The 21,420-nt window shown below is 39.8% G+C and overlaps 1 protein-coding gene across 1 annotated transcript in view; it reads right to left on the bottom strand.

Moving 5' to 3' along the window:
* Positions 1-1,546: 1,546 nt before the first annotated feature.
* LOC144023743 (zinc finger E-box-binding homeobox 2) overlaps positions 1,547-21,420 on the bottom strand; it is a 36,113-nt gene continuing 16,239 nt past the window's right edge. Inside the window, exons 2-8 of the mRNA XM_077529524.1 lie at positions 11,819-12,142; positions 8,204-8,437; positions 7,932-8,125; positions 7,740-7,851; positions 4,758-6,025; positions 3,082-3,265; positions 1,547-2,993 (exon numbers count right to left, since the gene is read on the bottom strand). Coding sequence (XP_077385650.1) covers positions 2,500-2,993; positions 3,082-3,265; positions 4,758-6,025; positions 7,740-7,851; positions 7,932-8,125; positions 8,204-8,437; positions 11,819-12,142 — 2,810 coding nt within the window. The 3' untranslated portion in view covers positions 1,547-2,499. The remainder of the gene's footprint in view (positions 2,994-3,081; positions 3,266-4,757; positions 6,026-7,739; positions 7,852-7,931; positions 8,126-8,203; positions 8,438-11,818; positions 12,143-21,420) is intronic.

Genomic DNA, 21,420 nt, shown 5'->3' with positions numbered 1-21,420 from the left:
CTCGACTATCAACCGACAACAGTGTTGACTCCATGTGCCAACAGGGCCGCCGTGTTCCCTTTTGTGGATATTGTGTGTGTGTGTGGACCTTGGAAGTTCCTCTTTCCTGTACAAGTGTTCAGATGGAACTTCTATTTTGATGAGATGTGTACACATGTACATATGTTTCATAGTCGTTCGCCTTTGTCCACTAGTCACTCTTTTGATGTTCACTTTAGATCCATTTTGAAGTGTGTTGTGAGACCACATGGACCTATTTGTTATCCTCTGAATAAAAGACGTTTTTGTCCAATTTATTTATTTATTTATTTAATTTTAAATGTATATTTTAGGGCAACACAGTGAGCTATTGGTCTGCCTCGCAGTTGATAGGTTCTGCATGGGTTCCACTTCACTCACCAAAAGTTAAGACGAGGAGGGTGGTGGTAAAGTATATGTACAATTTATTACAAATATGCACAAACATGCAAACAAATATATAATTAAAAAAATTAATACAAAAAATATTACAAAAATACTGATTGTTACATACATGCTGTAGTTTTTAAGTGTGCACTTTGTGTGTTTGAAGGCGTTTGAAGGCAAGGAAGACGTGAGTCAGTTGCATAGCAGAACCTGTTGCTGGAGATAAAAAGATGCTATCACGTGGTGTCACGTGACTCGCGTCAGGTGGATTTTTCACATCATTTTGATCTGTTAGCTTTGACAATGCCTGTGTCCAAATTCACAAGGCTGGGTCCTCCGAAGGACGAATTTGTGGGCTGCATGACGTCACTCGCGGCGCGACTCGTCAACACGCACAAACTTTTTTTTTTATTTTACTTCATTTTATTTGTTTCTTTTATTCAATACTTTGCATTTATACACATGACTGGAGTGTCAGTCAATGCAGTACCGATAAGCAACATTGACAATCCATTCATATGTAAGTCCGTGCGTTTCTGTCGAGTCTTACCGGAAGTGACGTCATGCAGCCGACAAATTCGCCCTTCGGAGGACCCAGCCTTGTGAATTTGGACACAAGCATAATCAGTGCCAGCCATGTTCAGAGTCTGAACAAGGTGAACATTCCTTTACCCGACCAACTGAAAAATATATGTATAAATACGCACCTGGGATTGACAGTGAGGAAAATGGATGCGTCCTGTGATTGACTGGTGACATGTTCATGTGTCACCTGTGACCTCATGAGAACATGTGGTACAGTGGACCCCCGCATAATTGCCGTTCGCCACCTGGGGCTTCACTTACTAGCAGATTGTTCAATACTGTATTGTTATGTATCTACTGAATATATAGGGGGGTTTTTAACCGCCATTTTCATGGAAATTTCATTGGAGGTTTATTTGTATTTTTTTTTCCAGACTTTTTTTTTTTTTTTTTTTACACACAATACATTTCAATGGACCTCAATGACACTTGGTTAACAGAAAATATTAATCAGAGATGGCTTTGTCTCCTTATACCAGTTACTTCTAACTTATTTTTGTAAGGTTCGGCCCAGAAGAACTATTGTGCCGCCTCCCACCCTCCACTGTGACTGAAAGCAGTATCATTTGCGTATAAAATCGATGTACGTACAGTACACAAATGCAGAGGAGCCAATACACCTCATGCAATCTGTCAATGAGAGCGCCACTGCCACCTATTGTAGCGGATGTGGAATTACACAATTCTAGTATGGCCAAAAAAATAAATAAATAAATAAAATTGCATTGCATGTTAAGATGTTTTTTTTTTTAAATTATTTTTGTAATTTTATTTTGAAATTTGATTGTTTTACTTTTTTTAGGCACATCAAGATTTTATTTTTTAAAGATATTAAATTTTTTTATGTTTGACCTATAAAAGGTTGTGCAATATGGATTTTACCATGCAACTTACACAAAATATCCAACTGTTCTGTTGGTGAACCTAACGATTAAATCATAAATATTGCTAAATATATTACTATATGACATATCATATTATTGTTTTTATATTATTATTATTATTATTAAAAATCTGATATGCTGGAGGAAAAACAAGGGCAGATTTGGAATTATTGAAAAAACAAAATATCATCTCAAAGTTTACTTGCATCTCTAATTTTAAAACCTACTAAAAATTTGTTAACCTGTGCTAAATAAAGCACGATAAAGCGGGGGTCCACTGTATATTTAAAAAAAAAAGATGAATTTTGAGTTATGCCCTAGTGGTCTTTTCCAGCTCACCTGTGACTTGGACAATCGCTCTAAAAAAATGAACCGATGGATTCCAAAGGCAAAAGAATGTACGAATTTTTTGGCTAGCACTGCTAGCACAAGAATCTCATCTGGCTTAATTAGCATTAGCATACAATTTAAAAAAAAAGACTATACATAAAAGTGTTTGATAAAATACTTTGTTGGTGACGTGTTTGGCTTGAACGCTTCATGTTGTAGCCACGTGTTCCTTTGGCATATTAATGAAAGATCAATCAAAGATATGTACAGTATGCAACGCTTTGGCTTTGAGGACTCAAGTTTGTATCCGGGGTAGATTTGTTATTTCCAGGCTCAGTTCACATTTTTCCAAGTCTCCGTTCTGGACGTTCTGGGCGTGACACTCCCACAGTTCCGCCCCGTCCACGTGGTTTCCCCCAGCGCAACTCCCGTCCCGCCGCGTTTCTCGGCTTTCCTCGCTTCTCCTTCCTTCCCGGTCCTCGTCGTCGTCTTTGGGCGCCTCGGAGGCTCCGTCCAGGCTGGCGTCGCTGAGGAAGGACTGCGGCGTCCGCGTGTCCTCGGCGGGCTCCCGGGGCCCGTCGTCGTGGTCTTGGTCGGGGTCCTGGTCCTTGCTGCAGTAGGCGTAGCGGTGGTTCATGTGCTGCGAGTACGAACCCGAGTGCGAGAAGCGCTTGCCGCACTTGTCACATTGGTAGGGTTTCTCCCCCGAGTGGAGGCGGCTGTGCTCGATCAGGTGGTGCTTGTGCTTGAACGCTTTGCTGCACACTTTGCATTCGTAAGGACGCTTGCCTGGAGTGGACATAAACAAAAAAAAACATTCGTCGGTTTGCAGTGTTCGCGGGGAGGGGACGAATCGGGTTTTTTGGTTTTTACCCACCTGTGTGTTCGTATTTGTGTCTGAGCAGAGAGCTGCTTTTCTGGAAGGTTTTTTCACAGATGTCGCAAGCGTACAGACCCTCGTCCGTCTTCTTCAGCCTCTTGCGTCCTGCGCCGCCGTCGCCCTCCAAGCTTTCGTCCATCATCGAGAGGTAGTCGAGAGCGCCGCGGTTCAAAACTTCCCCCTGCAAGACCGCAGCAACATCTTTTCACAACTTGAATTGATTCGATGAGCGTGACAGTACTTTCCATAAAAAATAAATAAAATAAAAATACCGGACGAAAACTAGACTATAATAGTCAAAATATAGTTCTGATGACTTGGAGTTAGCTACCTCAATTATTATTCATTACCTCAATTATTACCTCAGTATTTCATTTGTATTAATTATAATTTATTTGCAAGTGAAAAAGTCGTGTTTCTTTTTTATTTTCTGATTATTAATATTTTAATTTAATTGATTATTTGCGGTTATGTTAATGATTTTATTTCTTTGTATTTCTAAAGTATTTGTTTTTGTTATCTCTGCGGTATCAAAAATGGTATTGAGTATCGAGTATTACCCTGAGTATCAATATCGATATCGAGTTTGAAATTTTAGTATCATGACAACCCTAGACTACACTAAAGCCGCCATGAATAAACAATAACTGGAACTAAATCAGTATGCATTTTCATTAAGTAATGAAGATGAGACGAAAATGTCGTCCACTTAATAAAAACTGGTCTTAAAATCGAAGGACATTTTGCTTCATGAACAAAGACAAGAGAAAAATTATATGATTCTGTAACAAAAAATTTTTTTGTGGTGGTTGTTTATAACATAACGTTAATCCAACGGCTGTAACGTTTCAACAATACGATTAATCTGACCAGTGTTTCCTGGGTGCCTTTCCTTACATGGTTTCTCTGTGCCTCTATTTGTTTTTTTGGTGGTTGGGGAGGCGGGGGGCTTTTTTTGTCTTTTGATTGTAGTCGGGATTTTTTCGCACCTTGAGGTGCATGTTAATGTATGACAGGTGTTGTATAATTTGATTGATTGATTGGTTGATTGATTGATTGAAGTAACGCTGGCTAACTTACTAGCTAGTAGCATGGAGCCATGGTAGCCACTTGTTGATATACTGTAATTGTGTGTCAAGTTGTTTTTCAACAAAGAGACGAGAGACAATTAAATGCAATTGTATGTGAAAAAGTTTTATATCAGATGGAAATGTTCAATGTAAAAGGGTAAAATGACTGTAAAAGACTAAAATTATTGCTAGTTTTTGTTGACTAAAAGTAGTCAAATAATGTTTTCTTGAACTAAAATAAAGACTAAAACGCTTGAATTATTGTTGACTAAATAAAAATGAGATGAGGCTGACTGATAAAAACTAACTAAGTGTGATTGAAACTGTATTAAATGTAAAAATGGCTGACAAAATTAACACTAGGTGCAACTCTTCAGCAGCCTCCCTGAAAGAGGTCTTGGGGCCGACCTAGGACACACTAGAGGGCTGAAGAATATTCCACAGTTGGCCTGAGAAAGCCTCAAAAGCTGCCGTATGAAAAAAACTATTTCGGTTCTGATGTGGAAAATCGTTATCAAAACTGAATCGGGTCAATCATGGGCCTAAAATACTTTTGTTTGATCCAGCCGTTCTATGGCTCCAACTTGAAGAAGCCGTGCTTACCATGAGCGCTTGTCTCTCCTGGTGGAGCTTCTTCAAGGTCGCCTCCGACTCGGTTTCCACCATGTAAGCTAACGGCGAGAGAAATCCGGGGCCGATCGCCGACGGGCTAAACGGAAGGGACGCGATGCCGTCGTGCCCCGCAAACCCCAACGCAGACTGGCTGAAGAAGGGGAACCCGTTGTATAAGGAGCCCGGAAACACGTGCGCTCCGTGTGCTCCGTAGATGGGCTGAGGATGTAACGATTGGTCCGAAAGTTGATTGGGACTCTGCCGACTCAGCTGTTTGCTCCTGTCTTCCGTCCTCTCCCTCTTGGCGCCGCTGCCGTTGCCGTTTATTTGCTCTGCCATCCGCTTGCGCATGGAAAGGTCCAGAGGTTCGTTCTGAGAGCGGTTGTGAGGTGAGGAGAGTTGGCCGCTGAGGTCCAGGCCAACCGGAGAACCCGAGGATGGGAATCTTCTTCCGATGTGAGGGGCGGGGCTGCCGTTCTCCTGGCCCGAAGACTCCACGCGGTCGTGAGGGGAATGCAGCGCCAGCAGAAGCTGATGAGGTCCCGAGGGCCACTTCGGCACCGGGGATTCTTTTCCGTTGGCAACGTCGTTTGTTTCGCTGGACAGGAATAAAGGCGGCGAGTGGTGGTCTTTCTTCTCAGGCGCTTCCGGAGCTTCTCGATTCATCTTGCAGTGGTAGCGCTCGTGCTGCAGGAGAACCGCCGCGTTGGGGAAAACCTGGGAGCACCAGCGACACATCACGCCGAGACCCCCTCTCTGCCGCTCCCCTGACTCCCCCCGCTCCGGCGACACCTTCCTGTCTGGACCTCCTCCGTTCCTGTCCATGCCGTCGTACTTCCTGTGGAGCATCTCCTGCAGCATTTGTTCAAACTTGGAGCCGGACTGGAGGTAAGGCAGCAGGGTGGTCCCTTTCAAGATGCTGGCTCTCAGGGAAAACTCCGCCGAGGGGTTGCAAAGGGAAGCCAGTTCTGAAGTTCGGAAGCTGAAATCCTGAGCCGAAAGATGGGAAGCATCGTCTTGGACTTGCAACGCCAAAGGAGAGCCCTTGCTGTTCCTCTCCCGGCCGGCAGATGGCGACGGCGGAAAGGAGTGCTGGTAGGAGTTTTGGTTGTGTCCGTTAAACGCGGCGCTCGTCCCTCCTGAACTTCCGAGCGGTCCGCCGCTGCTGCCGAGGCACTTTTTGCTGCTCAGGTGGGAGCTGTAGGAGCCCGAGTGGGAGAAACGTTTCTTGCAGTTGGCACATTCGTACGGTTTTTCTCCTGAAGGTGACACACAGAGACGGGACATTCGGAACTCAAATAATGCTTTCAGTATCAGAACTTTCTTGCCCCACCAAAACAAACAGTAAGATACACAAGGAGTGACTGACAAGGTGTCAATCATTCATCGTGCATATGGGGGCTCTTGCCACCCCCGCCTGATGGACGGTTAACACATTGACTGCCAGCCCAGCAAAAAAGCATCATTTGACATCTTTTTCCGTCAATGGCAGTGAATGAGTTAATGATGATAATAATACTAACAATAATCAGTTGAAAATGCCAGCAGAAATTTTGAAAGGGACTGCTGACTCTTGTAAGGTGGAGAGCCACATGTAGTACTTGTAGTAGTACTAGCAGTACTTGTAGTACCTGCTGTAATAGTACTTGTAGTATTACTTGTAATCGTACTTTTAATACTTGTGGTACCTGTAGTAGTACTTTAAGTAGTAGTAGCAGTAGTAGTACATGTAGCAGTACTTGCAGTGGCCTAATTGTACTTGTAGTTGTACTTTTCATACCTAGTACTTGTACTTGTACTAAGTAAGTACGTAGTACTTGTAACAGTACTTGTAGTAGTACATGTAGTATTACCAGTATTTGGAAAGCCACATGTACGAGTACTAGCAGTATTTGTAGTACCTGTAATAGTACTTGTAGTAGTAATAGTACTTGTAGCAATAGTTGTAGTACCTGCTCTGATAGTGTAGTACATGTAGCAGTACTTAGCCTACTTGTCGTAGTACTTTTAATAATTGTAGTATTTGTAGCAGTACTTGTAATTGTAGCAGTGATTCTACTTGTAATAGCACTTTTAATACTTGTAGTACTTGTAGCAGTATTTGTAGTACTTGTAGTAGCAATTGTAATAGTACGTTTAATACTTGTAGTACCTGTAGTAGTACTTGTAGTAGTAGTAGTAGTAGTAGTAAAACTTGCAATAGCTTACTTGTAGTAGTAGCCTACTTGTACTAGTACTTTTAGTACTTGTAGTGCTTGTAACAGTACTTGTAGTAGTACTTGTATTATTTGTCTTGTCTTGTACTTTTAGTATGTGCAATAGTACTAGAACTTAGTACTAGTAGTACTTGTAGTAGTACTTGTATTATTTGTCTTGTCTTGTACTTTTAGTATGTGCAATAGTACTAGAACTTAGTACTAGTAGTACTTGTAGTAGTACTTTAGTATTTGTACTAGTAGTAGTACTTGTAATAGTAGCAGTACTAGTACTAGTATTAGTCCTTCTAGTAGCAGTACACTAAAAAATGATGCGTTGAATTTACTCGTGTTGAATTTACTCAATTTTACCTTTTTTTCCCCCCATTGTAGTAGTAGCAGCAGCATCAGCAGCAGTCCCATAACAGCAGCATTTTATTTTTTTAAATAGTATATATTTTTAAATAAGACTTCCTTCTTGCAATATTATGATTTTACGCTTGTATTCAATATTGTGATTTTTTTCCCCTTTTCAGTGTAGTTTTCCTAATTCAGTTTTTTATTATCCAGATACAAACATTATTGTTGCGCTTATTGCCAAAAGTGCGACTCATCAAAGGTGAGCTGTTTTGTGCTTTCACGACAACTAAGCATGCTAAATGTAGTACTTTGAAACATGACATTCACAGTCCTGTATTTGTAAGTGGCGCGAATCATGTACATAATGCGAAAATGTCATCAAAAAGTCGCAGTGGACTTTGTTCCGTCTTCATCTCACCACTGTGGATGCGGAGGTGCTCTTTGAGGTGGTGTTTGTACTTGAAGGCCTTTCCACACTGCACACATTTGAACTTCCTGGTCTCCACGCCTTGATCCAAAGTGACGGCGCTCTACAAGGTTGACACACAAACGTTACAAAATATCGTCATACTTATTTCCAGTCTTATTGGATATTTGTGAGCCAACTCACCTTGTCCTGCACTTGGTGGTGAAGCGCCAGGTGTTGCTCCAATTGCGCCCTATGGGGGGCAGTGTATCCACAGAACGGGCACCCCGTGAGGCCCCGGTCCCTCTCCTGGCAGTATTTGATGTGGTCCCTCAGCGAGGCTCCGTGCTGGTACGTCCTGTGGCAGAATGGACAGGCCTGCAGCCTCCGACGAACATCTGGGACACACACAAAAAAAAAAAATTGGACAAAAAGGTGAGATTTTTGAATCAAATGTGTTTTCCACACGAGCCTACCTGTTCCCTCAGGCGAGTGGTGCTGAACTCCTGGGGACCAAATGGCAGGCGGCAGCTCCTCATGGGTCGACCCGCCGCCGGCGCCAGCGCCGCCCTGCAGACGTTGCACGGCGGACGTGCCGTTGCGGCCAAAGTGGTCCAAAAGGTCGGCGGAGGTCGAGGCCTTCCTCAGCTTGGCCAGGAAGTCGTAATGGGCCAGGTCCTCCAAGTCAACGTGGGAGTCGGAAGTCCTACCTGCATATGGGTACGTCAAAAAAAACAGACCACATTTTCAATGGATTTGTGTTGAAATCAGTCAGTGTAAGAAAAACAATGATGGTGACAAGCTAACATTGCTTTTTTCGATGAATAAACAATTTATTACATTTCTCATTATTTTACAACTTTATTTTCATAATATAAATTTTGACAAGGAAACATTCTCTTATATGATTACTGTATTTTGCATAGGGACTATCTTGTAATATTACAGCTGTGACTACATTACAACAATTGAGACAAAATTATTTCTGTAAAAAAACAATTATTTCTGTAATATTAATTAAAAACAACAAAACATTTGCAAGGACTAGTTTTAATTCTTCTAATATAACAATTTCTCCTAAATTCCGACTACGTTCTTGTAGTATTAGAACTTTTCTTGACTTAAAACTTTGACTTTATTCCTGTAATATTGCAAAAAAAGTTTTTGAAATATTTAAACCTTTTTTTTTTAAACACTACGACTTAATGCATGCAAAATTAAGACTTCTACCTAATAATATTACAACTTGATTCAAACTTTTTCGTCATTGATTTTTTAATTTGACATTTGTGATGTAACTTTATTCTTGAAATATTGATGCTTATTTTATTTTTTTGTAAATTCATTTTCATAAAAGGATACCTTTATTCCAAATTATGAAGAATTTATTTTTGTTATAGTACAATTTTCTCACATGTCAGTGTGGCCCTACTTTTTTTTTTTTTTTTTTTTATTTAGGGTCAGTACTCAAAGGAAGTAATGGAAAAGCACTGTTGGTCATACTGAAAATGCAATATATATTTTTCATAATAGGTTACAGGCCTAATATTCTCATATTAATCATTTATGACTGAAAAACGAATCATATTTAGGTAGCCCCCTAAACCCGTTTGCTACTAATTACAGTGCATTATTTTGCATACAAATCCTACTAAATCCAGGAACGAACGTCTGAAGAAAACAAAAAAAACGTGTTTCCATATGAAGCCAAGATGTGGAATTGCAAAATGTTTCATCTGGTTGTCTTTATAACTTATCAGGTCAGGCAAAGCAGAAAATCCAAAACAATTGTTATGAGTCCGCATTGTGTCAGAAATCATCAATCCGTTTTTTTGAGCCAATTGAAAGCGCAGGGAGAATGAGGGCCCGAGCCAGGATTCGAACCCACAACCTCTTGATGGGCTAACCACTACTCCACCATGCTAGATGTTTTGTTTATATGTTTACTGTGAACATATCCTTGAATTATGCATGAGTGTTGGCACCACGGATGAATCTAAACTGTTGACTAAAAAGACGCTGTGGGAAAAAAAAAAGAAAGTAAGTGCACCTCCTCCTCGGTGTCCTCAGGATAGCTGACAAGCATCCCGAGACGTCGGCGGAGGAGCGACGGCGCCTCCTATCGCACGACCTCCAGCCAGTCAGTTCCACTTTGAGGTGGATTTTTCAAATGTTTGCAGATGTTGGCAAATTTGGAGATGTTTTTTTATGTGGCCCGGGGACCGAGCCCGTGCGGTCGGGCGCTGTAAAAACTCCGGCGTGCCTTTTCGCAGGGGCAAGGCCAAAATCACACGAGCGGCCGGGCTAAGTGCCCGTTAAGTCGGCGGGGCTGCGTGACGCTTTCATCTCGCCGGGATTTAAAAAAGGGAAAGGCCTCGCGTCGCAGAGAGCGCAGGCCGCAACGTCACCTCTTTGATGCGTGGAAATAGTGTGACGCCGCCGCCGCCGCCGCCGCCGCCTTTTGTCATGTTCTCACAAGCCTTTGATGCTGCACTGTACGGAGTAATAATAGAGCATACTGTACATTTCCACAAAAGTGTAGTTTGACCACAATGCCAATATAAGCTATAACTATGAGAATAAAGTTGAAAAAGTGTAGAAATGCATTTTACTGGGGAAAAAATTTAACTTGGCCCGACCGATATGGATTTATTTTTCTTAGATCGATGCCGATTCCCATATTACGGGCAGAGTAAAATTCTGATAAGTGATAATATCAGCAGATAATATGAAAAATATATATAATGAATAAACTAACTTCTGTTTTGGTTGTGTTAATGGCATAAACAAATAAATACATAAAAAATGGACGGGCAAGTACCAAATCTATACCAAATATCGGTATCGGTACTCGTAAAAGTGGCTGATACCAGTATCAGCCGCCCTCTTGTCACCGTTTTACGATCAGAAACTAGAAATTACTAGAATAATTTTTAAAAATGCCATTAATTTGGCAATTTCTAGTTGCAATACATTTCAAAAATTAAGTTCTGATCTTTATATAAATTAGTCTCAATTTTACCAGAATAAAATCAAAATATTACAGAGAATAAAAATGTAATTTTGTGGGCATAAATATATATATCTGTGTTAACATTCTGCTCAGAATAAAGTTGAAGTATTATGAGCTAAATGTTCTAATATTACAAAAATAAAGCTGTGATTATATAAGATTTTTTTATGGGAATAAAGTAAGAATATTATGATAAAAAGTCTTAATATTAAACTGTGTTGGGATGATTCACACTTATGTGATGATCATGTTTTGCAAAATATTTAATGACATTACTTGATTAATATATATGGCAGGCTAGTGTTTTAAATTTGTATGCAGATGTTGACATTGATAATTAAGAACATATTCTCATAACGTTCCAACTTTTTTTTGTCTTGGAAAAATACAGATTTGCATTCTGAATTAAATACATGAATATTAGGAGAATACAATAATATGATTTGCTTTCTCATAATATTTTGAAAAAATAATCAATTTATTATTTTAATTTGAAAAACCCTTCTCATAACACTACGTTTCTTGACTAAAAATAACACTTTCTTCACTTTTATTTAAAAAAAAAAAAAAAAAAAAAAAAAAAAGTTTTAGCTCTTCTTGTTTCTTTGTTTTTCTTTGCCAGCTGGGATAGGCTCCAGCACCCCAGCGACCCTTGTGAGCGGTTAAGAAATTGGATGGATGGACAGTAGTGAAATTTGTCTTGCTACTTCCTGGTTCAAACAGTCTAGTGGGCGTGGCTAGCAAATGCCAACCATTATTTCCCAATAGGAGAGTTAATTGTGTTGAATTCTGCCTAGCAACAACACCCCACAATCATTTGAGGTAGTTTATTTGTTCCTGTGTCTGTAACAAATGCAGCTGTAAACTTTTACAATCAATTCAAATTGATGTCTTTTTGTGTGATTCATAACATTATTGTTGGTGGAGAACGAAGAATTTAAAAAGCACATGTAGTTTACCACCACTGGCTTTTGGTTTGTGAGTGTCTGCGATGCCATCTACATAAACAGAGTACAAATCCACCCACTTGTCTGGACGGAGGCCCAGATAAAAATCTTGTGATTTATTGTCAACTCACAGTGCATCCTCAGTGATCCCGCCGGCTCCCCCTCCCTGTCGGCGGCAGAGGCGACGCTGCCGCCGCCGCCGCCGCCGCCGTCATCTGTGGCCTCGAATTCCGGCTCCACCTGGGCCCAGAATTTCCTGCTGCTGTCGCCGCCGCTCTCGGGACTGAGGCTGTGAGGTTGCGCCGAGAGGGCGGGGCTGCCGGGCTCGTCCGTGCCCTCGCTGGGAGTCTGGCTGGTCTTGTCCAGGCTCTCCTGGTAGTCCTGGGGCTCCAGGCTCCACAGGCCCACCTCATCCTCTCCCTCGGACCCCAGTGAACCCACTTGATCTGTGTCCACTGGGAGGAAGAATTGAGAAGACATGATGGGTTATTATAATGGGACAATCTTAATTACGTTTTATTTTCATTTCTTTTAATTCGTCCATTAGTCACTGAGTAAAAAAAAGTAATACAATAATCTTTTATTTAATCTTTTAAAAAAAGACAAAAAAAAAAAAACGATGCGTGGGTTGTCTTTTAGCACCTTGAGCTATCGATCTAAACATCATGATGCGGCAAACATGATAGAGAACCGAAACCAAACAGGGGAAAAACACACAAACACACAAAACATGAGTAAGTTCTGAAGTGCACAACAGTTTTCAATACTAAAAAAAAACACCATACTTTGTTTTCATTTTTGTATTTTTGTGCTCTTTTTTTTTTGTGGTTTATAAATGTGTACCATGAGCCAAAACACATGCATACTTTTTTTGTAAACACACAAAGGAGCTCGAACTGTAAAAAATGTGGAACCAACAAATATTTTCAAAAGCCATCCATGTAATGCAACCTCAAAAACGTTTAAAAATAATTTGTTATCATTACGGCGTCACTTAGGAATATACACAAAAAAAAAAAGTATTGTAGCCTTCACTGACGACATTTTTAACCACATAAAATGCATTCAATGAAACGTTTTGTGAATATTTGTGTCAAGCCGATGATTTTCACTCCACTTCAAAATAATATTCACATCACAGGCCGCCCGACTGTCTGCATTAAAACACAATGAGTGCGACCGAAAAAAGCACCTAACTTGATGAACGATGTAAATCATTCACAAGCTGTGGTACGAAATGTCACCATCAGAAGGCAAGATCAATAGCTGTGTCAAGAAAAACTATAATTTCAACTTGAATCGCATCCTTGTATGCGGAGACGGCTGCAGACAGGAAGAAACGCAGTACATTTTCCCATGGTGAAGACAATAAATGACAATCACAAACACATGCGCGGGATCTCAACGGTTGGCTCTCGTTTCCGAGGCCTCCGTGTCGCTGATTTGATTGGCAATATCCAATCACGAGCGAGTAATCGCAGCTTAACTTGACTGAAATAAACCCAGAGACGATGCTAAGCTACTGTCAGAGGTTGTGTGTGTGTGTGTGTGTTCAACTGTAGTTACAACATTTATTGTGTTACTTTTAAATAAACATTTCTCCTTGAGCCAGAGGCATCAGGCAGTCAGTCCTTTTCAAAGTCTGCCTAGCAACAAGAGGCCATTAAAAATAATATGGCTAATTCTATTTTCTATTTTGCTATGCCTGCTAACTAGCTTAGCTAGCTTAGATAGCTAAGCTAGTTTAGCTATCTTGGATATCTTAACTAGCTTAAGCGATTTTGTAGCCACTCCATAGAAGAAATATCAAAATATCATATAATGCACCAAAGAAAGACTTGATATAACTTAGCTTGTTCTGACAAAAACAAATAAATAAATAATAAGTCTCTCAGACACGATCACTTCAACATAGTTCATCTACATTTCTTGTGTTACTTTGAATTTGAAATAAACATTCCGCCTTGAGCCAGAGTTTCAGGTCTTTTCAAAATCTGCCTAGCAACAAGTGACAAAGACAACAAAAAAAAAAAAAGAGGAATTCTATTTTGCTACGCTTGCTAACTAGCTATCTTAGCTATCTGACCTATCTTATCTATAGCTTATGATCTTTTATAGCACTCCGCAGAGGACAAATCACATCATGTGCCCAAGACTCGACATAGCTTAGTTTGTCGTGACAAAAACAAACAAAAAATCTGTCTCTCAGACATTTCGTTGACACCAATATGACTTCAGGCAGCGAATAGCTGTGGATAGATTCCACAGGGAAAAATAAACATGAATAGCAAACTTCGAATAAACGGAAAATAACTTTTAAATATGTTTTCTTAAAAAAAAAAAAAAAGGCATAAAGTTGAACAGGCTGACGTGAACCAGGAAGTGAAGAACAGGAAGAGGAAGTGGGGAGGAGATACAGGTAGCACACCTGACACAAACAAAAATTGAAAGAAGTGAGAGCAACCCGTTCTAATAAAGTACAACAATGAATCAATCGAATGAACTTGCTCTAACGAGGCAGGAAATTAGTCTGAACGCATCCTAAGAATAATGTAGCCGAGGTGCAACCATAAGACTTTTTTTTTTTTTCCCGGGACGATAGGGCACGCCACTAGGCCCCTCAGAAGAGAACAAGTCTGTTCCGGATTAGTGTAAAATTGGCTCTAATTTCCCCCCGCTATGACAGTGAATGACACCGGCCCATTTGAAGCAGCACCGCGCAGGCATGGCTTTCATTATCTGCCTTGTTGATTTATTTATTTGGATGGCGCGAGCATCCTTCAAATAGCTGCTTCTTTGTTTGTACTTTGAACGGCGCAGGAGGTTTGAGTTTGTGTGCGAAGGTACAAAGGGGTCGGCGGTGATCAATTCATGCAGTGCGAAGAGTGGCGGCGCAAAAGATGGTAAACACAAAACAACATGCAGTCGAGAGCTATTTAACATGCAACAAAGTGTGCAGGGGGAAGACGGTGACTCATAGCGAGAGCGCGCTTGAAGAACGCTGCCGTTTCATGCTTGATGAGCTTGATCACATGATGTCGAACGAAGCACCTCAAAGAAACAACTTTGATGCAGGCTTTTCCTCTTAGGGAACAGACAAAAAAAAGCAGAATTGCATGTGATCTGTCTAGTTTGTTTGGTACTACAAAAGTCAGCCAGTAAAATAAAGCAAGTGTGAAAATTTGCATTCACCGTGGAGGAATGGCTTTCTTCTTTTAAATTCTAAACCGCAGCGAAGCGACTTCACTGGAGGTCAAGTGAAATTATTGTGAAAAGAGTCAAACGAACCGGTTCGCCACGCCAGAAATGATGAGCCGGAAGGCATCAACTGGACGGCTTATTTTACAGTCTGCACATGTGATCTTGCATGGCAATCATGTGGTGTGCAGTAATGACCCAGAAATTACCTTGTTTGTTCTGTTTTTGGGTGTTGAGAGGCAATAAGTAGGGCCCCATTTGTCGCAGGCACCTTTGAACATGTTGTACGCTACTTTAAGTGTAGCCTCTCGATGCGGGTTTTAATCAAAACGCTCTACAGCAAACATGCTTTTTAAGTTAGCCTCACACCAAGCTAATTATTTGAACTTATCTGCATTTTTAGAAAACCAAAAATGCCAAAGACCAACAATTTTGGAAAAATAATTATGTCGTTCCACCCCAGAAAACACCACTTCACTTCAACTTTTCATGTTTCATGAAACAATGACATGTAAAGTGCAATGTCGATTTAAATTTGATTAATTGTTCAGCCCGAGAGCATAACCCAAGCAATTTTTTTTGGATGAAATTTTCAAGTAAAAAGCACATATCTCCAGTTGTTGTCGTCTTTTAGCGTACCCCAAGCGTACCCAATTCAAAATTTTCCAAAGTGGTGCCACTTAACAAAAGGCAATCTTCAAATTTGGCAAGCTTCAAAACTAATGCTGGAGAGCCTTTTAGCATACTCTGTTTACAAAGTTGTTAACAAAAGTGTTATTATCGTCAAAAAAAAAAAGTATACCTCCAAATGTGGAGGATTTAAAAAAAAAAAAAAAAAAAAAAAAAAAGAGGCATTCAGTATATCCATACCAGCAATATTATTTTTGACAAATATTTTTGTCAAATAAAAAGCTAATTTTGGTTTCTTTCAAAATATTTTTTATATCCACTCCAATGCTTATTCTTGAAACTGACCTGAATGTTTGCAAAACTTTATTCATGTTCAGAAAAAAAAACCATGGATCTCCATAAATGGTCCGTTTTTTTTCTTCAAAAATAATGAACAAGAGCCATTAAGCCACGCTAATATTTTAACTCATCTGCATTTTTACACAGCGTTGGTGTAAAATAAATAGCATATGTTTCCAAAAGTAAAAAAAAGTCAATTTAAAGAAAAGTCAATTCTACTGAGTGTTTTTTTTTTTTTTGCTTAACGTCACAGTAAAAAAAAAAAAAAAGTATGTATGGTATCTCAAAAAGGCGTTTACAGTATAATGATAAATGAATGGAATTGACCTGAAAAGATGTGACTCACTTGTTGAGTTTAAAAAATTGTTAAAAGCAAAGTTCAAAAAGATTAATTGTGTCCGATAAGAGCATAAAAATTGTATATATGAGTATGAGTATATGATTTATAAATGTATTATGGTATATGTCTAGGAATTTCATGTACATATGTTGCCGTCAAATGCACGCATGTCCATGTGCACTTGTATTCATAACTAGGTTTCTACATTTTATTTTATTTTTAAATATTTGCCTAGTATTGTATTAATAATGAGAGAAGTCTAAATATATAAATAATAATATAATATATAAATATATAAGGGTAGGACTAGATAAGTTTTTAACTTCTTCCTACTCCCTTTTGAACATGTAAACTGTGATGATTTTATGGTTTTTTGTTTTTTTCTTTTTTAATTCTTTGTTTCTCTGCTTTTTGATTGTATGTTTATATGTTCAATCAATCAATCAATCAATCAATCAATCAATCAAATGCCTCTGAACTACATTTTCCAATAATGTCGTCAAGTAAAAGCTGTGTATCTGCAAATGTGTTTACTAAAAAAAATATTTAGTCTATCTTTTAATTTAGCAAAGCCCAAGGCAATTCTGCTTTAAAGTGGCCTGCTTTATCAAACTCTTCAACAAAATGCACGCATTTCCAAATTGGGAGTACATTTTGATGTTTTTTTGTTTTTTTTTTCTCTCTATCTTTAGAAAAGAAAATGCTGAAGACCATTTAGCATAGTCCGAGCTAACGGACCTATATTTTCACAAAATGTCATAACTATTCTAAACTGAAGTTTTTCAGGCGGTTTGAAAGCTCTATTTAAATAAAGATGACTTACATCATACCCCACGCTAATTCTTTAAGTTTACCTAGATTTTTTATTTTTTTATTTTTTTTAGAAAACATCATGTATCACGAAGTGTTCTCTTCTTTTTTTTTATTTTTTTATTTTTTGGACAGCGACATTAACTAATAATTTGGGGACACATTTTTTTTTTCCAATAATACATGCAATTGTAGCCACTTCGAAAAAAACAAACAAACAAACAAAAAAAAAAACCCTAATCATCTCCTCGAGCAATAACCATGACTAACAACATGATGCGTGGAAGTTGGAGTGCAGCTTTTCCCGATGACATGCTATAATTCAAACTAATGCCTGCTCGTAGTTAATGTAGCGTTAATGCAACACAAACCGTGACGGCCTCGTCGCTGTCAGAAGAAAGTCAACTCTGGCTGTTTTTGGACTCGATAATGCACCGCATGAGGGTCACGGACGCCCACACCCTCAACAACAACAACCAAAGCGTAGGAAGACGCATTGCTCCTCGGGAGAACACCTCACACACCTTAAATGACTCTGTATTCATATCGACACGTGGAAAATGAATGATTTGAATCCTTTTATGTATATTTCGGAGCACGACATTGAGAAATACTCACTGTGGCCGCCCGTTGAGTCATACATGCCGACTGACATTGGTGTGATGACTCAGGCGGGGACCACAACCAAGAACAAACACCTCCCACCTGATCTCCGTCTTAGCAGTGGCGCTTGCTTTGAATTTTGAACAAAAAACACTTAAGAGTGACAGAATAAGCAGGATAAATAGCCCTCTGGATTCATTCACACGGCTTTGTCATCGTACTATAAAAAAAACAAAAAACACACAAACTATGATCATAAAGGCTATCATTTGTGTTGCAATGTACTCTGCGCTCCTCTTTGGCGGTTGCCCCACGTTGGAATGCGACACTTAATTTGAATTTGCCATGTTTCATACATTATCGTATGATCGCTGACAGCGGATTGAAGAGGAACCCGGCCCAAAATGACACGTTAACCTGTGGGAATGTGATGTTTTCAAGCTCTCTGTCTTTTTTTTATTTTTTTTATAGCATTTCTGCGGCGAGAGAAGAGGAAGCATGAGACATTCTTGTCTAATGATATGTCATAATAGCCACAAACACGTTGACATGAGGGTCCAAGTCAGGCCAAGCTGGGCCTACAGGCTAGGTAGCGAAGGCCACCCAAAATAAAACAGATTACTGGGATTACAGTACTACATTCCTTCACACCATTTATATTGATAACAAAGGGTGAGAAAATAGAGAGTGAGCAAGACAGAAAGTAAGACAAAGAGACGAGAGTGACACATCAGTCGGGTATTAGAGGTGAAAAAAACAGAAGACACAAGTGAGGATCGCTGGTGAGCCAAAAACTGACACATTCCCACAAAGCAAGAAAACTTAGAAAACCACGCAGAAGGCGCTCTGTACTTCAGATGTTTCGCTCATTAGGCGATACCGAACCACCACCACTGCTGAGATCTCTGCTGTTGCCGCGGGGCGTGAGGCAGCAACAAGTGCACTTTCAAGGCATGCGCATGAAAATATAACACGATGTAGATTTTCTCTTCATCATCGGCATAGAGGAAGAACAAAACTGTGAACAGCATATGCGACTCGTAGATGGTAGAAAAGCAGCAGTGAACAGTTATGAGGTAAACAGAATGCTCGCCACCGTCAGGTAAAGAACAAGTAATTAATTAATGATTTCCAACCTTCAACGTTTTGTAAAGAATTCTTAATTACGCGTCATGTAAAAAGATGCAGCATTGGACCCTAACCACTTGAATTTTTACCTCAACAGTGGAAGCTGCGATGGTACTGTTTTTATTGAGATTGGTTTCTTCATTTGCCGAATTACATAAAAATACTGCACAACTGCATTTACGCAAAATGTTGTGGCAGGTGATGGGGAACCAGCTAAATGTGTGGACTGTGAAACATATTCAGTGACATGAGTCTGTCACACAGAGCAAATAAATGGTAAAGTCTTGTCTATTGCTTTAATCAGAAAGTAGCTAGCTAGCTAGCTAGCTAGCTAAGAAATAGACAAACACTACTATTTATTTTTGTTTGTTTAGTTTTTGATGGATTCAATTTTTGCCATTCAAGTCACGATTGCCTCAGAGCCCCAAATTGTTCATCCACATCTATGGTACACACAGATAACTACGTAATAAGTTAGCCTAGCTTCTTCTCGTTCTTTGCGTATTCTGACGGTCTGAACGTCAAGTCGTCTTGATACTGCAAGAGACTTGGGATTGTTGCGATTGTTTTGTCTGCGGTGTTGGTCATCTTAAGTATATCACATAACGGTACAAACAATGATTTATTTGTCCTCATTGTGTTAAAAATTGGTCTGCGTAGCTCGATTTACTTCTGTGAAGGCCAGGAAGTGGCCTGCTCCCGAGCGCTCGCCTTCTGAATGATTATTTTAGGGATAGGAACCAATTCCTAAAGCGCATTAATTCCGCCAGCTCAACTGTCTTGACTGCATTATTTTTGTGGAATTTGAAGAAGTCGATACTACTTTGGCCATGTTGAGATTGCAACATGTGTTCCAAATAATGGTGAAATCTGTTTTTCAGAAGATAGAACGCAGTATTATCTCTCCCAGTGGGATACCGCCATTGCTATCCATCACCTTCCACCCTGGCTAATCTACTCCTCCTCATATTAACACATTACACATATGTACATGTCACTTATGTCCACCACACCTCCGTTAAAGTGCGGAGTAGCCGTCCAAATGACAGGCACGAGACGATTAGCTGTTCGTCAATGTCAATGCGGGAGACAGAAAAAGAAAGGCAATCAGTTTTCGTCTCTTTTTGCACAACGCGAGTGTCAAGGTGTGAGTTGAAGAGGTGCGCAAACGACCTTTGTGGTCGCCGCTCTTCTTCCTTTCGAGGCTTCCTGTGCGCTGCCGCCTGCGTGGGTTTCGCAACCCGTGTCCTACCTGTCCTGCAGACCACCGCTGTCACGCTTGAAATAACAGCCCACCTTGTTGACTCACACCTGCTCCACCTTTTACGTTAGCAAGGCTTAACTAACACACTTACAGCCGGGTTGTTTCCTATCAAGCGGTTTCTTCCTTTGTACCGATTCCAAGGAAGTAGGTTACAGTATTTAAACTGTAACCAGGTTCTTTTTTTATTTACTTCATATTAATTACATCACTAGTCTGTGAATATTCTGATCTCTGCCTACCAGATTCAATAATTTACCCACTAACAAAAACAACACAGCGATTTTTGGCTTCCAGGTGCCTCAATAAACTTTGTTTCTACTAAAATACTACCGATGATGATTGTATATGAATGACTGTTGTTGGGTAGCAGACGCCCCACTCCAGTGTACATCACTTAACTGTTGTTCACCATTTTAGTTTGACTCATTTTTGGCTTTGTTTACATTAATTAAAAAAGGAGCTACATGATGTCGTTTGGAGTCTGGCATGAGTCCCCCTTCCTCCACGAAATGTGACTGGCTCCAGCGAAAGAGTCCTCATGGGTCAAAAAATGAAAATTGAGATATTGATATATTCTAATTTTACACTTAATTCCCTTAAAAATTATATATGGATGGACGTGCCTCAAAAATGGATAGTTAGCAATTAGTAACAAGTACCAGTATTTTTTTTCTTTTCCTTTTTTTATTTAATGAGGTAAAATTACCAGTTGGAAATTTAATATAATAATTTTGCGTCATTTAAAAGATGCTTTAGATTCTATCAACCATAATGCAAACAATATAAACATGATGCACTTCCACAACTGACAAATGGACCACCCCACAACAGTGTGTACTGGATGAATAGACAGACCATGCTCACTACTGTCTTCATGCTGCTCTCAAAGCAAGACTGAAAAGATTAACAGTGCTGAAATTTGTCAAAAAGACAAACAAACAATGCAAACAACATTATGGGAAGAGTAACACAAGTGAATGGACAGCTCCACAATATGGTGGGCCATATAACGAGACCCTGACCGCTGCTGTCTACATACAACTGAAGTCGGTGCCGGGTAAAAACCTGGTCACCGCTATCTACATGAAACCGTGTTCAGCAGGAAATGTTGACTTGGTCAGACTAAACTCATGCATTGAAATCTGTAATCCTGATTACAAACATTATAGATGACCATGACTGACAAATGGACCACCCCACAGCATTGTGTCCCTTTAGAAAACAAAATGTTCAGTGCTGACTTGTGCTACCGAGGTTGCTGGGATGGAATTGTTTTGTAAGACTGATGCTTTGAATTATGAGAATCACAATACAGACATTATAAAATTTTGGAGAACCACAAGTGACGAATGGACCATCCCAGAGAGTTGTGTGCTACACGTATAGAACTGTCCGCATGCACCTGTGGTCGGTGTAAAGTT

Source organism: Festucalex cinctus, chromosome 8 (assembly GCF_051991245.1).
Source record: "Festucalex cinctus isolate MCC-2025b chromosome 8, RoL_Fcin_1.0, whole genome shotgun sequence".
Classification (NCBI taxonomy): Eukaryota; Metazoa; Chordata; class Actinopteri; order Syngnathiformes; family Syngnathidae; genus Festucalex; species Festucalex cinctus.
The sequence above is the reverse complement of the archived record's forward strand: the minus strand, read 5'-3'. Positions and strand labels throughout refer to the sequence as shown.